Below are 14,474 nucleotides of genomic sequence, written 5' to 3' on the forward strand. Positions count from 1 at the left end.
GATTCACTAACTTGCCTGCAGCCTTTGGGTAAGTCATACACCCCAGGCTTCAGTTTCCCCATCTCTGGGACTGGGGAGACTAGACTTGCTCCAGAGCAGTTGTTCCAGACTGAAGGTCAATGCCAATTAGTGGACAAGTGGCTGAGAGGTGCCCATTGCCCAGGATGCTGAGGCCACATCTGGTAGTCAGGGTGCCGTGATTGCCTGACGATGTCCGGCAATGCTGGACTCAGAACGGGGAGTGGCAGACCAGTTGGCACACAGCTGCTGTGAGCCAGAGGACCTTAGGGGCCATGCCCACTGGAACATTCTGCCACTCAGGTTCTGTGGGATGAAATCAGTTAGTTACAAAGCAAAAGTTACCAACTGGGAAGGTTGTAGACTTCAGTAGAAACCCAAGTTAGGCTGATGAATCACCTCTCCTAAAGGAACTCTGGGTACAAGACATGCCAGGAAGGTTAGATAAATTAGACATTATTTTAAATGCTTTGGGTGAGCTGCCGTTTTGCTGTCCAGCTTGGGATGATGCCAACAGCTAGAGTGTAATCAAAGGGCCCCTGGGTGTGGGTGTCCCTCTTCCCGGGGCTCACCAGCAGGGAGTATGGCTCTATCACCTCCATGTCCAGAGCAGGAACTCCAGCAGGAAGATCGTGCCCTCCAACAAGTTTTACCGGAAGACCCAGGTGGATCTGGACCTCTGGTAGGTACCATTCTTTTCTCAGTGCTTCTTCCTTCCTGGGTCCTAAGCAAGCTGTCTTCCTCTTGGTTACTTGGTTGTGAATCCCTCCTTCCTTCCCTTCCAAATATCCCCACAGCCTCGCTCCTTGGCTCCCTCCCTACCTAAGCCCTATCCTTCACCTGCAGATGGCACCCCCCCCCCCAGGGAGGGGGATTCCCAGTCCATTTTTTCTAAAAGTGTCTTCATTCCTTCTACCTCCAGGCCCTGACCTGGCTCATCAAAGTGTCCAGCTGGATGACCAAGCAGCCCAGAGTGTGGGGCGGGGGGTTGGTGACGGTCAGATCACACGAGACGAGCTGGAGTTATGAGCAGGTGGGGACTGCCACCACTCAGCCAGTGGGGGCCTGTCCAAGTCTGCTTTTCTTGGGCCCCTCAGGGTATCACTAAAGACAGAAACTTCCAAATGGAAGTTTTTTAAACTTACTACAAAAAGATTTCAAACATAACAAAAATAAAAAAGAATAGTATCACGAACCCTGTGTTTCATCACTCCGCATCAAGAATTACATTACTGTCTTAGTCGGCCCAGGCTGTCGTAGACTGGAGACTAGAAGTCCAGATCAAGGTGCCAGCCAGTTGGGTTCCTGGTGGGGACCCTCTTCTTGGCTAGCAGACAGCTCTCTTCTTGCTGTGTCCTCACATGTGGTAGGGGAGGGGGAGGGAGGGAAGGAGGGAGGAAGAGGAAGAATGAGAGAGAGAAAGAGAGAGAGGAAGCTCTCTGGTGGCTCTTCTTATAAAGGCGCTAATCCCATCACGAGGGCCGAACCCTCAAGACCCCATCTCAACCTAAGTACCTCCCAAAGGCCCTACCTTCTAATTCCATCACATTGGGAGTTAGGGATTCAACTTATGAATTTGGAGGTAGACACAATTCAATCCATAGCAACTACACAAATCGTTTTTTTTTATCTAGACCCTCACTTTAACATTTTTTATACTATTTATTCATTTTTGCTGAAGTATTTTAAGGAAGAGATTACCGTGGCACAAAATATGTATAACCACAATGCTATTTTGTTCCAATCAAAAGTAACGTCTAATATCCAGTCCATATTAAAATGTCCCTGATCCTCTCAAAAAAATGCCTTTTAACAGTTTATTTATTCAAATCAGGATCTAGAGAATGTGCACACATGTTGCATTTGGTTGTTGTCTTTTAAGTCTTTTAATAAATAACAGTTTCTCCCCCCCATTTTTATGCCATTTATTTGTTTAAAAAGCGGGAGGAGGTGGGGTTGTTTGTCCTATAGAATTCCCAAGTGTTGGGTTTAGAGGATTGCTTCTCTGTTCCTGTATCTATGTATTTCCCTGAAAACTGGTAGTTAAATCTAGACTTGAGTTCAAAACTTTTTATTCGAATATTTCATATGTAATTCCATATATTTCTTATGGCATCACATCAAGAGGCTCATAATTTCTAGTTGCCCCACTTTGATAGATGTTGAGATTGATCAGTGGGTCCTGATGTTGCCAAACTCATCCATCCATTATAAACTTCCCCTTCGACCTTTCATCTTATGGTTTTAGCATCCATTGATGATCTTTGCCTAGATCCATTTTTTCATTAGGATGTTGCAAAACAGTGGTTTCCTGATTCCACCATTTCTTCTGAATTTAATTACTGGAATTCTTCAATTAAAATGAATAGTCCATCGACTATTTGTAGTTACATGAAATATACTTCATACAAAAATAGCATACATATTGATGATTATTTCCCTCTTTCAGTGTTCAGAATAGTGAGTTGGTGCATTGGCAATCTGTCACAGTAACAAATTAGATGTTGTATATTACCACTTGGAACTCATGGCTATTTTTTTTTTGATATTTATTATTTATTTGGTGGCACAGGGTCTTAGTTGTGGGAGACGGGATCCTTAGTTGCAGTATGCGGGCTCCTTAGTTGTGACATGCATGTGGGATCTAGTTCCCTGACCAGGAATCGAACCCAGGCCCCCTGCATTGGGAGCACGGAGTCTTATCCACTGCGCCACTAGTCATGGCTTTTTATATATTTAATTTGTTTCAATCAATTTGATATAATGTTAAAATTATTCCACTTTTGGCCTCTTCATATGGATTCCTAAACTTTTGTGCGGCCCCTGGGGGTCTTTGAAGGCCCTCAACTTTCTGATCCTTCAAGATTCCCATGCTTACCTTGTGCATTTCTTGGCCCAGCCCTGAAATCAACCATCTCTTTAAGAATCTCTGGATCCTCTGGTGGGAAATGGTATTTAGAGGCCACAGGCTAGGCCTCAGGACAGTCACTGTTATCAAGTTGCCATTGCTTCTAGGCTTTTCAGTGGTCAGATCCAGAAAGTAGAGATTTTCTTTAAAAAAAAAAAAGGAAAATAATTAATTGGTACAAACTTATACTTCCAATTCAAGTTTTAAGACCGCAGGGTTTTACTTAAGCTTTTTTGTTATATATGTAAACATCTTTTCTCTCTTCCACTGGAAGTCGTGCTTCATGACAACATTAGCATTAGTTACTTACTTGCTTTAACCTGTAACATACATAAGATACTTTCAAAATAACAGTAGCAATATCACCAACAATAAGGTGTTGGATAAAGTTTCAGATTTCTTTGGTTTTTTGTTTTTGGTTTGGTTTTGGAGAGAGGATGTTTTGTTCGTTTGTTTGTTTCTCTTTGTCCTTAGAAGATATCCCACTCTGAACGTAGGTCGAAATTCTGCCTTTTAAAGCCACTTAAGTAATGTTTTGTTGTGTGCGGCTAGGTCGCCAACTTGATAGAATTAGGCTCATTTGTCTTAGCTCTCAATTTCGACAGATGTGTTTATTTATGTATTTTTAAATTCTGGAATACATTTACATGGTTGCAAAGTTAAATTATAAAATAAGAAAAATCTCACTTCCATCCCTGCCCCTCCCCCATAAATTACAATTTTTTTTAGTTTTACTGAAAATAGATATATATGTGTATGTAAAAGTAACAAACTATAAGCCCTTTTTTGGTCCCTCTTTTTAAAAAACTAAACAGTACACCCTGAAGATCTCACCCATTCCACGCCTCTCTCCATCTGCATTATGCCCGGTTGTTCGGATGCCCTGTCCCTTATTGAACACTCCCTCGTGGATGGTCACTACAGGTAAGTTTCTAATCTTTTGCTTTTACAAACAGTGTTGCAGTGAATGGCTTGTACATATGACTTTTTGTATTTTTGCCAGTGTATCTTTGGGATAGATCCCTAGAAGTAGAATTGCTGAGCTAAATGGTACAGTGTGTGTCATTTGCTACACGCTGTCAAATCTCCTCCATAGGGATTGAACCACCAAAACTGAGTTTTAACAATGTGCAAAAATGAGTAGGAAGACGCAGCACCCAATCTATCACCCACCTGGTGACCAGACCAGCTTCCCGTTGTTCTACCCAAGGGACAGGCCTGGATAGATCTCACGCAGGAACACCCAGGCCCTGGGAATCCTGGAAGGAACCATAAAACTCCACCACCTTTACTTTGGCTGGAATAACAGTTTAACAGGTAGCCCTGTTCATCTCAGGCTGAGCAGGAGCTCTGAGTGGTCTTTTTTGTCTTCTTTGACTGATAAGACACTTAGAAGTTATTTCTTTGCATGCTTGGTTTGCTAGACAAAATGTTTCAAGGCATGGATCTTAGTGGGGAATTATATCAGATGCTCAGCAAGTAGACTTTATTAAATTCATTGGTTTATATGACCCTGGTAATCTTTCTTTACAAAAGGAAGGAAAATGAACATGGTTAAGATGCATTCGGTCTCTTACTCATTTGACCGACATGAATTGAAACCCCTCTCTGTCCCCTCTCTACTCCCACCTCTAGGCCAGAAATAAAAACCTGCACAGCCTGCAGGCTGAATCCCGCACACAGTTAGTTGTTTGAGGTTTGGCTCACACTATGTTTTTTGAAAAAACAAAAAAATTAGTCGCTAACATTTAAAATCAGGGGATTTTACCAGACTAAAAATAAATATCCAGACTTCTGACTTCTCTTGAAAACTTGCCAGCCAGCCTGGTTTCTAGGATGGCATCCTCTGGCTGGAGCTGAGGAGAGACTGACCCCAGTGGTAGGGCATGTGCTGCCCTGTGTCCTGTCCCTGATGCCTGCCCAGCCCTTCCATTCATTTCTCTTGCCTCCTGGGTCATGAGTTTGTGAGAACTGCCCTAGATTGCTAGCTCCCTGAAGATAAGGACCTTGTCTTACTTGACTTTGACTTTCCAGCATCTGACCTAGACCCCAGCACACAGGGTCCTCCGTGTATGTTTGTTGGACGATATAAAGTATCTTGTGGATGCATGCATCACATTTCTCCCAATAGTGAAACTGTGTAATTGTAATACCACTCTAGCCCAGACCTTTGATGCATATTGGCATCATAGGTGCCCCCGAACTGTGCCATCTGTCCCACTACCTAAAGCCACTAGTATGTCATTGGGCTGCTCCTAAAGTCTTCACTTTGCCATTTGAACTCTTTTCCTCCTAGCAATCTCCTCTCCACCTAAGGACAGCAATGCACGCTTCATGAAGTTGCTAGGAAGACCACATTAGATCACGAACGTCAAGCATGGCCTCCAGTAGTATTTACTTTTATCACGTTATTAGCAGTGTTTTATCTCCAAGTTGGCAAGAGTCTCCCCGCTCTTAGTCCATGCGGTTCAGTTTGGTTTTTCAGCCAAGTCCCAAGGAAGAGATTACAATAGAAATCTCTGTATTCTGAGAATTTTCCAAGTCCACTCCCCACAGACACTGATGGAGGTAAAGATTTTATCGAGAGCTTCATATTTCTGATCAGATCCATTAGTGGCCTAAAGGGGACAATTAAGGCATGTCAGAGCATATATAACTAGGAGCTCTTGGCCACCACTGCATGCTCAGAACTCACTCTTTCCTGAGTACTCGGACCCAGGAAAGAAGCATGAAGTGGCTTGGGATCCTTGGGCTGGTGGCCCTCTCAGAGTGCCTAGTCATGTAAGTACAGGGACTGTAAGTGGCATCATCTCTCTTTCTGGGGTTTTCCTTGTCCTCTTATTCTTCCACCCATCAGGGTTAGAAGGGAATGTAATCATTCCCTGACAGTCTTAAAGTTCAACTCTCACTTATTGATGAGTACCTTGCCATGCGCAACGTGGGGCCCAAGGGTCTTGGGGTAGGCCTGCAGGGTTGCACAACTCTTGGGGTGCCAGTCACATCATGACCTATGTGAAAATGGCACTCCTTGGAATTGCTCAGTGCACAACCTGTGCAACTGTAAGTGTGGTCCTATGGAACAGCGTTTCTCCTATATTGGTTTCTAGGACTTCTCTCTACTCTCTTTCCATTTCTGTGTGTATGTGTCTGTGTCTTCATCTCTGTATCTCTCTCTTTTATCTCTCCATCCTCTTTGGATGTCTCTGTGCATGCAGAACTCTCTGAGTTTTCGTTTTTGTTTTAGTTTTGTTTTTCTATTTTGACTCTTCCTTGCTTCTCTAGCTTCTTAATTTCCCTAATTTATTCCCCATCTCCTGGCTTCCTCTCTCACCCCTCTCTTCTGCTTGAGCCCTGGAGAAAGATATGGGAGGCTACTTCTAGGCTGATTTACCTCTAACAAGCAGTGTGACCACAGCCAAGTCACAAACTCCCTGCATTTCAAATTCCTCCCCTTTAAAGGAGGGTAATGATCCCCCTTCAAACTCCTTCCCAGAGCTTCTTTGATAAAGATACAGTGGGATGGCAATAGCAATGGGAATGGCTGTCATTGTTAACACTTCTTACGTATCAGGTACATTATATACATCATCTCACTTAATACCCAAAGCATTCTATATGGGCAATGGGAATTATATTCTACCTTTTTACCTACCGATGGGGAAACTGAGACTCCAAATGGTCATATGGTTTACCCAAGATTACACAACAGTACCTGTATTCAAACATAGGTCTTTGTCATGGTCTTTGCATGGCATCCTGATAATGAGAGGACACTCATAAAAATGCTTGGAAAATACACAGTGCCATTACAATGCAGGGTATGAAAGTCTTACTATAACACAGACAGCTGATTGCTGCCCCTTCTTTGTTTCCTTTTCCCAATGCTCCGTGAAAGGATCCCTCTAACAAAGATCAAGACCATGCGAGAAACCCTCAGGGAAAAAAACTTGCTGACAAACTTCCTGGAGAAGAACACTGACGGCAGGTCCCAGAATGTCGCTCGTGACCCGAAATTGTCTCTTCATCCCCTGAGGAACTACCTGGATGTGAGTGTGTTGGGCGGATGGCACTCTACCGCGCCCCCTGGTGCTCTGGCCTGGCACTGGGGTTCATCTGGAGGCGCCAGGCGGCGTGTTGGGGCTAGGGCTCCTGCAGGAAGCAGAAACACTGGGGAATAGGGACCCCATTCCCAGAGAAGAAGGCACTCTCATCCTCAACTCTTGGTCTGTGGTAACTGGGCCCAGCAATGACCAGGTGGCAGGTAAACATCCATTTCTTGCCAAAGATATGTCATTAGTTTCAGGGAGATTGTTCCTCCTGAACTAAGTGAGCCACTGAGTTACAGATGAAAGGTGAGCCATGTCTGATCGAAAGATAAAGCCAACTGCACATCAAGATTGAAACCCCAGGCAGACAAAGTTCAGCCTCCGCAGATCCAAGAAGGACACAGTAAAAAGTTACTGAGCCCCTATGGCCTGTGACGCCATAAAAATCTAACACTATGGTTATTGTGACTGATTTTTAAAAAGGTCTCGTCTCTTCATCAAGAATGCATAGGACAGCCTGAGTGATAGGCAAGGAGTAAATACATGTCAAATAAAAGGGCCAGCAGCGTGGTGGTGATAGGACATGGTCTGAGTTTAGAGGAGGTGGCCTGGGGTGACCTAGGAGGGCCAACTGGAGAAAGAAACAGGCTGGGCCTTAAAGGGGACACTGGGGAGCTGCTCAAATGAACGCACAGGGACTTGCCTGGAGGTCCAGTGCTTAAGACTCTGCGCTTCCACTGCAGGGGGACCGGGTTCGATCCCTGCTCAGGGAACTAAGAGCCCGCATGGAGGAAAAAAAAGAAAAAAACCAAATGAAGGCACCGGTCTGAGCAGAGGCTGTGAGGTGGGGCGGTTGGAAAGTGATCTCAGGAGACACGGGACACCTCGAGGGAAGCAGTACTCCGGGAATCGAGGGCGGCCAGGGCAGCCAGGTCTGACCAAACCACCCCTCCCCGGCCCCTGTAGCTAGCCTATGTCGGCAGCATCACCATTGGAACGCCCCCTCAGCAGTTCAAGGTCCTCTTTGACACCGGCTCAGGTGACCTGTGGGTGCCCTCCATCTACTGCTACAGTCCCCCCTGCCGTGAGTACCTGCCCCCCCGCCCACCTTGTACTCCCCCTCCCACGCCCTTCTCCATCCTTGGCACCTGACGGGCACACATCTCTTGTGTCCGCAGGTGCACACAAGGTCTTCAACCCTCACTTGTCCACCACCTTCCGGCTCCCGGGCCGGCCCGTCGACCTCATCTACGGCTCCGGGAGGGTGGTTGGAGTTCTTGGCTGTGACACTGTTCGGGTAACTGGAAACCAGAAGCCGAGTCAGGGCTGGCCCTGGGAACGACCGCTGCTTACAAAACAGATGCAGGGCCAACTGGGAGGGCCCGTCTTTCCCAAAGTCCCCTAGTGGCTGGCCGCCCACCCCACAGTGCTGTGTCCCTGGGGAGACAGTGTCCCTGCTGGCACATAAACTCCCAGAATGGCTGACCCAGAGAGTGGCCTGGGGTGTGGAGTTGCAGCTCCTTTGCTCATGAGCTGCTCAAGGTTCATTGTGCTGGGAGCAGGGAGAGAGGGGAAAAAAGCACCCACTCTTATATCCTCAGGCTGTGCCAGGTACTTTCATGGTAACAACTCGTTTAATTCTGCAGCAACCCCACATAGGAAGTGCTATGATTAGCTCCATTATACCTATGAGGGAACAGAGGTGCAGAAAGCCAGGGCCTTGCCAAGGTCAGGCATCAGGTAAGCAGTGGAACTGGGCTGGCCAGTCAGGATTCATGCAGGTGTGCGGTATTTGGGGAGAGGATAAAACTGATCTTGGGCCCTTGCGGGGAACTGAGGGCTTTGGGATTCCAGACAGGGAAAGCAGGGGGGCACAGATGTGGGAAGGGCCTGATAAAATGGAGGCCCCTAAGAGGGGGCCTTTGAGTGTCTAATAAAAAGTATGGCCTGCATCCCCCAAAGGGCCTGAGTATTCTCTCTCTCTCTCACACATGCAGACGCACATCCCCAAAGCGTGTTTCCCAGGCAGAATGTTCGTAAGAACCCTGGCAGCGACATCGTACAATGGGCTTCTGTCTTCCTGGGCAGATGCAGAACCCACGATGCGCTGCAATGGATTCAGTCCATTTCTGGCATCAGATCATAGGGATGCCAAAGAGAAGACTACCCTGCTCTCTGCTCATTTTGTCCTCAAGTGGGAACTATTTGGTCCTCTCCTGAGCCTCAGTTTCCCCACCTGCACAGAAGGCATGAGGCGAATTTGACTCACTTCAGATAGTGTTTGCAGGAGGGGCAGGTGTTACTTAAAAGCCACAGCCCCGCACAAATGGAACCCGAGTTCCTGTCCCAGCTTGGTCTAACCATCTAAGGTCAACCCAGGGCACAGCCAGGCCTCAGTTCTTCTCTGCGGTGCTCAAGGCATCTGCATCCCAGCCCAGTCCCAACCCCACTTCCCAAACCTTTACGTGGGTACACTCCCCTCTCCCACAGATCGGGAACCTTGTTGACGTAGTCCAGCCATTTGCCCTGATCCGGTCACAGTTTGGGATGCAGCATGCACCCTTCGATGGCATCCTGGGCTTGGGCTACCCCAGCCTCGCCATCCGAGGGACCACCCCCATCTTCGACAACCTGAAGAGACGAGGCCTCATTTCTCAGCCTGTCTTTGCCTTCTACTTGAGCACGTAAGTCTGAACTGGACAAGCCCTCTCTCTAAGTCAGCTGTAAGATGCTTTCAGTTGCACGAAAAGTTGTAGCCACCTGATCCAGAAGTTTTCTGAGGGACAGTCTAGCCCAGGATAACTATGGCCCCAGGGCCACATCTGGCCTCGCCACTGGTTTTTGTGAATAAAGTTTTATGGGAACACACCCATGCTCGTGAGCTCAGGGGCAGCAGCTTGGTCCAGGGGGTGTGAAGGGAAGAGGGAGAGCAGTGGAAGGTGTCAGGATACAGGTTGGAGGAAAAGGCAACAGGATGTGCTGATGGATTTGATATGGAAGGAAGGAGACGGATGGCGGGAATGTTTCCTCTTCACTATCACTTTACCGGGAGCCCAGAAGCAGCTTCACAATTCGCAGGCGTCAGTGCGAAATGAAAACGTGGGACCCCTTGTTCAAAAAGTATTAGGAATTTCAAGACAGGGATAGCAGAGGCGCAGGGCCCTGCTGAGTGTGAGGCCCCATGGCTGGCACAGGTCACACACGCTGGTGAAGCCAGCCCTGGGTGAGCCTGAGCCCACACCCTTGGCGCCCTCGGGCCTCGGCTTTTCTGAACAATGACAGGCTAGGCGAGGGGGCAGCCAGACCCCTCCGGCATGGTGTCCTCGGAGGGTGTCTCTGAGCACTCTGGTTGCTGGAGGGGACCGGGCCCTCTTCAGAAGGGTGGGTGGTCGGAGCCCAGCCAGGCTGCCCAGCTTCGAACCCCTTCTGTGCCACTCATTAGTCGGTGACCGACCTCGGACAGGTTCTCAATCCCTCCGGGCCTCAATTTCCGCCTCTGTAAAATGGGGACCATAGTAGTGCCTCGGATGGGTGGAGAAGCACAGCCCTCAGACAGTGCCTGCCATTATTCTCCTACAACGAGCCCTCCCTCTTCCTTCTCTCCTCAGCCGGAAGGAGAATGGCAGCATGGTGATGTTTGGTGGGCTGGACCACAGCTACCACAAAGGAGAGATCCAGTGGATACCAGTGTCCCGACCCCACTACTGGCAGATAACCATGAACCGGTAAGCCTCTCCCTCTGAGGGCCACCCCACGTGATGCTACCACACGTGCACACGGACACATGCAGACACACACAAATAAACGCACAGACACACAGTCACACACACAGACATACGCTCCACCCCCAAAGACACACGTATAAACACACACATAGGCACACATATAAACACACACAGGCACAGAGATACACACAAAAACACACACACAGATACACATACACACACACACACACAGATACACACACAAACACACACACAGATACACATACAGACACACAGACACACAGAGACACACACCACCCATGGGTTCATAATCACCCCAGGCCCCTGACCAGGGCTCTGACCAGGGTCCTGAACAGGGTTCAGAGAGACGTGTGCAGCCCAAGAGGGCTGCACCCACCACGCTGTGAGGCAGGGAGCACGATTTGAAGACCCTAAAGTGCAGTGAAAAGAGGATCAGGGAGGATTTCACCAGCCTGAACCGGGTTGTGATAAGTCGACCAACAGTCTAGGGCTACCCGGGACCGAGGGAGTTCTCACTACACAAAACTACCAGTTTCAAAACAGGGAAAGTCCTGGACAAACCAGGAAAACTGGTCTCCTTAGGGAGAAACTCCCTGGCAGTGGAGAGAGGTTGGCTGCATTCTTGAGACCTGAAAGCAACTCATACAAAGAGACACTCCCCCCACCCATAGCCACCCACCCCCCATCCCGGGCACACAGTGGGGCAGGGGCTGTGACAGAGAGAATCAGGAAGCCGGGATCCAGGAGTAGCCTGAGAACAAGGGGCAATAATTGATGGGATTCTGAGTGATACCCTCAGACAAAAGCTCACGTGTCCTTTGGAGGCCCCCCGGGCTAGCTCCGGCATCGCCTGGCCAGGGCCCTCAGTGTCTGAGCTGGGTGAGTGGGCCCTGCTGGGAGACAACCTCTCCCAGAGCAGTCTGTGTCTCCGACACCCCTACTCTCAGCATCTGCTGCCCTGGAGAACCTCCATCTTCACCACGTGGGTTGACCCATTATTGGTGACACAGCAGATACAGGGCTCTGGTTGTTCCTCATCCATTTTTTCATTCATTCATTCATTCAACAAACATACATTGTGCATCCGCTGTGTGCTAGGCACTTGAGAGAGGCACTGAGGCTACAACTTGCCCTAACATCTAGTAAGGCAGACGTACATGAAACGAGTCACACACATAATAATGAATTTCCACTTCGGTACATGCTAGAAATGAGGAAGAGTCTACAGAGAGTGACCAAGACAGGAGCCTGATCTAGTCTCGGGGGAAGACTTCCCTGAAAAAGTGACAAGTAAGCTGGAACCTGGAAGATGAGGAGAAATTAGCTAGACAAAGGGGATGGGGGTCTTCTAGGAAGGGCGACCAGCACATGCCAAGGCCCTGAGGCACCAAAGAGCCTGATGCATTCAGGAACTGAAAGGAAGTCAGCAAAGTTTAGGTGACCAGAGCAAAGGAAAACAGAGTCAGGGCATGAGCTGAAGGGAGACAGTCAGGGAGGGGGCCAGTCGTGGGGGGAGACTTCAAGTGATCCTAGTGCCCATGTTGTCCAATTATCTCTCAGCATCACCATGAACGGGTTGAATCTTGGTTGTTTCCGCGGCTGCCAGGCCATTGTGGATACCGGGACCTCGTTCCTAGTTGGCCCAAGTAGAATGATCACCATCATCCGGAGGCTCATTGGCGCCAGGCCTGTCGGTCACGAGGTGAAGGGTCATGCCACAGGGTCACTCCGGGGCTCTCCACACACCAGGGATCACCTGGACCAACCTCTCTCCCTCTTTCTCTAACAGTATGCGGTTTCATGTAGATATGTGACTCGCCTGCCTACTATCGTCTTCACCATCAACGGCAACAACTACCCAGTGCCCCCTGAAGCCTACATCAGAAAGGTGAAGGGCCAGCCCTGGTGGAATTTCAGGAACCCTTGGGCTCCTGCTTGCAGGAGGGGGCCCTCTGCAGGCCAAGCCACACCATTGCAGATGCCACGGAGCCCCTGTGGCTGGGCCAGTGCCTCCCACAAAACCAACCACTTGAGAGTAATGGGGCAGTCTGGGACTTCCATCATCCTGAAATAAATGGGACACCGCCCCGTGCCGGCCTGGTGCGAGGCACTAAGAGAAGGGAACACTAAGGGCCTCTGCCCTCAAAGAGCTTCAGTTCAACCAGAGCCCTCAGATGGATGAACACGGAAAGTCAGCTCTAGCAATCCCCGCAACAGGCCAAGTGGCAAGTGGGGTGGGTGGGCACAGTCTCAGTGTGTTGTCCCACCATGATGGTTAACGGTCTCCCTCCCATCTCGAAAGTGTCCTGGTTTGGATGACAAATTACATGGTTACCCTAGTCCTCGCCTGCAACTTCCCCTTGCTAAGCCCCAGTTCCCGCTCTGTGCGTTGGGGTACCAGACCCCTCTGTGGGGAGGCTGCACGCTCACGTGAATGAAGGGTACACGGTGACTGCGTGGCCCTTGCACAGGGGTGGGGCTTAATGTCAGCTCCCTATGGGAGTTCAGAGGAGGCTGATGGGCTCAAAGAAGGCTTTGAGGAAGAGAGGGAATTTCAGTCATTCTAAACCCCCAGCCTCATGGAGGCACGAGGAGGCCTGCATGGGTCGAGGCACATCTACACTGGACCCCATGCAAATGGCACCCCCGGGGGCTGAGCCAAGGGGTGCCGGGCGCAGATTAGAGTGATGAGGGCTATACACAAGGGGAGCACCAGGGTAAGTCACCCAAACCGGCCTGGAGTGGCCAGGGAGGGTGAGCGTGGGGCCAGGAAGGCTTCCTAGAGGGGCTGAGCACAGTCTCTAAGAACAGGCTGTGGGGAAGAGGGAGAAGCAAAGGCATTCCCTGCAGAGAAAACAGCGAGCATGGGTCAGGAGGAAAGAAACAGCACAGTATGAGGGAAATTACAGGCCATTCTTGCTCTCTTTTTTAAAATTTTTTTCAAGTGTAGTTGATATACAATGTTGTGTTAATTTCTGCTGTACAGCAAACTGACTCAGTTATACATGTATTTGTATTCTTTTTCTTATTCTTTTCTACTACAGTTTATCACGGGGTATTGAATAGAGTTCCCTGTGCTATACAGTAGGACCTTTTTGTTTATCCATCCTCTCTATAGTAGTTTGCATCTGCTAATCCCAAACTCCCAATCCTCCCCTCCCCCACCCCCTCTCCCTCATGGCAACCACATGTCTTGGCCGTTCTTGGTCTTGGATGGGCACCCCACTTCCGCAGCTGCTGAGAGAGCCACTTGGTTCTTACCAAAGGAGGGAAATAAAACCGAGAAGCTGCCGGCTCTGGATGCCGAGACGGTGGCAGGTAAGGAAGGAATCAGGCTGACTGGTGTGCATTTCCATCTCCCCCAGAGCCTTCGGGGCCTCTGCCTCAGCAGCTTTGCGGGGGGCACAGAGAACATGAGCCGGTCGGAGACCTGGATCCTGGGCGACGTCTTCCTGAGGCTGTATTTCTCGGTTTACGATCGGGGAAACAACAGGGTTGGCCTGGCTCCCGCAGTGTAAAGGCTGGGGCCGCTCCAGCAATCAATCAGGCGCCCTGCAAACACACATTCACTCACACGAAGGGCACTCCCACCCAGGGATGGCGGAGGACCGTGTTTGGTGCTCTGCAAAGACCCATTCTCAGCAAAGAATAAAAGTTTCCATTCTCAACGGTGCTAATACAAATGGGTGCCTCTCTTTGCGTCGGGAAGGTGCATCATAATCGGGCAGGATCTAGAACCTAGTCTGAACCACAAGT

The 14,474-nt window shown here is 49.2% G+C and overlaps 1 protein-coding gene across 1 annotated transcript; it reads left to right on the forward strand.

Moving 5' to 3' along the window:
* The first annotated feature begins 5,606 nt into the window (after positions 1-5,606).
* Positions 5,607-14,236, forward strand: LOC132370844 (pregnancy-associated glycoprotein 2-like). The gene is made up of 9 exons (XM_059931689.1): positions 5,607-5,707; positions 6,822-6,972; positions 7,939-8,056; positions 8,151-8,269; positions 9,463-9,656; positions 10,581-10,697; positions 12,279-12,420; positions 12,508-12,606; positions 14,084-14,236. The coding sequence occupies exons 1-9, from the start codon at positions 5,607-5,609 to the stop codon at positions 14,234-14,236; spliced, it is 1,194 nt and encodes a 397-aa protein (XP_059787672.1).
* Positions 14,237-14,474: the final 238 nt, after the last annotated feature.

The sequence above is a fragment of the Balaenoptera ricei genome, chromosome 8, assembly GCF_028023285.1.
Source record: "Balaenoptera ricei isolate mBalRic1 chromosome 8, mBalRic1.hap2, whole genome shotgun sequence".
NCBI classification, from domain to species: Eukaryota; Metazoa; Chordata; class Mammalia; order Artiodactyla; family Balaenopteridae; genus Balaenoptera; species Balaenoptera ricei.

Excerpts from the sequence above, each read along its gene's own strand:
- LOC132370844 (XM_059931689.1), top strand. The coding sequence starts at position 5,607 with ATGCTCAGAACTCACTCTTTCCTGAGTACTCGGACCCAGGAAAGAAGC. Across the intron at positions 8,270-9,462 it reads TTGGCTGTGACACTGTTCGG|ATCGGGAACCTTGTTGACGT; the intron begins GTAACTGGAAAC and ends CCTCTCCCACAG. Across the intron at positions 10,698-12,278 it reads TGGCAGATAACCATGAACCG|CATCACCATGAACGGGTTGA; the intron begins GTAAGCCTCTCC and ends ATTATCTCTCAG.